The following is a 1,844-nucleotide window of genomic DNA, read 5'->3' on the forward strand; positions in this document are numbered from 1 at the left end:
AATACAGCCTTATATACAGTGAATTTGGGATTACTCATGAAATATTACGACCTTTGATAAAATGCTTTATCATGGAAGGACATCATCTAAGCGAGCGTTAAAAACTATTAAGAATAAAGGAATGCAAGCTGATGGTTCGCGAGCCCCCCTGACTGAGCCCTTCCTCCTGCAGGTGGTGAGCTACAGCTACCTGGCGGCTCCGCAGGACAGCGCCCACTCCACCACCTCCCACAGGTCCAGCAACGACGTGGTTTACGGCTCGGGCTCCGCCGCCAAGCCGCCAGGCCAGCTCAGCGCCTCCGTCGTGTCCGTCGCTCCTGCAAAGGAGCTCCCCAAGCCGGTCGCTGCCGCCCAGACGTCCTCCGTATCCGTCGCGCCCGCCAAGATTTCGACGGCGTCCTCCCAGAACTCCGTGGTGGCGGCGCCTTCCAGCGTCCACGCCTCCGTCTCCAACGCCGTGCCCTTCGGCCACAACGAGGCCTCGACCTTCGCCGTCCACCATGATACCGGTGCCCACCACCAGTTCTCTCACTCCGCCCCGCAGGCCTTCCACGGCCAGGCCCCGACGCCCCCGCACGCCCCAGCCAGCGTGCTCCCCGCCAATCCCAGCAACTTCATCATCAAGGATGCCACGTTCCAGGTGAGCCGAGAATCGGAACTATCTTAGTGGTGGGAACACCCAGAACGTGTATGCACATATTTAGAGCATTATATATGACTATATGTTTATCTGTTCATTTATCTCTCGTCTATGTATCTATATACACATACACATCAGTTTTACTGTCTCCTTGCCCGCAGGCTCACCCCGGCGCCCCGACCTTCAACGTGCCCATCCCGATCCCCAACCACCAGCTGGCGCAGGTATCGCTCCTCCCTCCCTTTCATTCACAAACCCAACCTCTTCCCGTAAAAGAGCATTCGTCAGCCTCACTGATGCGACCTCCTGCCTTATGATTACCTCTGCTCCGCCTGTGCGGAGCTCGGGAGAAGTCTCTTTTGAGAAAAAAATAACGAAGTTGCTTTCAAGACAGCAGATTTCAATTAAAAAAAAGCAATGGAGATATTGTTTTAGAATACGAAACGTACAAGCATAACTGTTAATTGCCAGCTGATTAGAATATAAAAGAGACGGCGAAGTGGAGCTTCCCAGAGGCCTTTTGTTGAGTATATTTTTCCCCTGACATATTTCCCCGCGATTCCAGGCTGGGTCCGACTCCTCATATACCACATACTACGCCGACGAGCTCGCCGCCCACCAGGAGGCCGCCACCAAGAAGCCCGTGTTCCAGAAGATGATGGAGCCCTTCCGCAAGGCCGGCGCCCAGATCTATGAGGTATGGCGGAAGTGGGTCGAGGGCCGCGAGGTGGTGCTTGACTGAGTAATCTAATGCTGTTTTCGTTTTCTCTTTATCATCAGTGCCGGCTTCTTCAGATTATTTCAGGAATGTTTGCTGCTATGTCTTTGCAACTGATGAATAAATACAATGTATTAGGCATGTTTACATATTATTTGCTATTGGTGTTAATCACATTGTCATTCCACGTTGAACGATTTCATTGTCTGTAAAGCCGGTGCTATTCCATTCAGCATCAGCCTCTCCCGGATCTGAACAAAAACTTTTCCCCTGTCTAGATGGCGTCCCCTGTGTTCGAACCCATGATCAACGCCGGCCAGATGCTGTCCCAGCGCTTCCGAATTCCCGAAAGGATGTCTGACGTGTCCGATTCCTTGGCTCTAGGCGGTGTCAACGACTACATCGAGAGGACCGTCGGCGCTGAATCTCTGCCTGTGATTGCTGGCGCCGCTGCTCTCGGCCTGCTCGGTGAGCTCGCCTTCTTCT

At 53.3% G+C, this 1,844-nt stretch overlaps 1 protein-coding gene across 2 annotated transcripts in view; it reads left to right on the top strand.

The window, feature by feature from the left end:
* LOC119593190 overlaps positions 1 to 1,844 on the top strand; it is an 11,452-nt gene that overhangs the window by 7,800 nt on the left and 1,808 nt on the right. For both annotated transcript variants that reach the window (XM_037942169.1, XM_037942170.1), the window contains 4 exons: positions 173 to 640; positions 802 to 864; positions 1,206 to 1,337; positions 1,637 to 1,826. In XM_037942169.1, the coding sequence (XP_037798097.1) occupies positions 173 to 640; positions 802 to 864; positions 1,206 to 1,337; positions 1,637 to 1,826 (853 nt within the window). The remainder of the gene's footprint in view (positions 1 to 172; positions 641 to 801; positions 865 to 1,205; positions 1,338 to 1,636; positions 1,827 to 1,844) is intronic.

Source organism: Penaeus monodon, chromosome 31 (genome assembly GCF_015228065.2).
Source record: "Penaeus monodon isolate SGIC_2016 chromosome 31, NSTDA_Pmon_1, whole genome shotgun sequence".
NCBI classification, from domain to species: Eukaryota; Metazoa; Arthropoda; class Malacostraca; order Decapoda; family Penaeidae; genus Penaeus; species Penaeus monodon.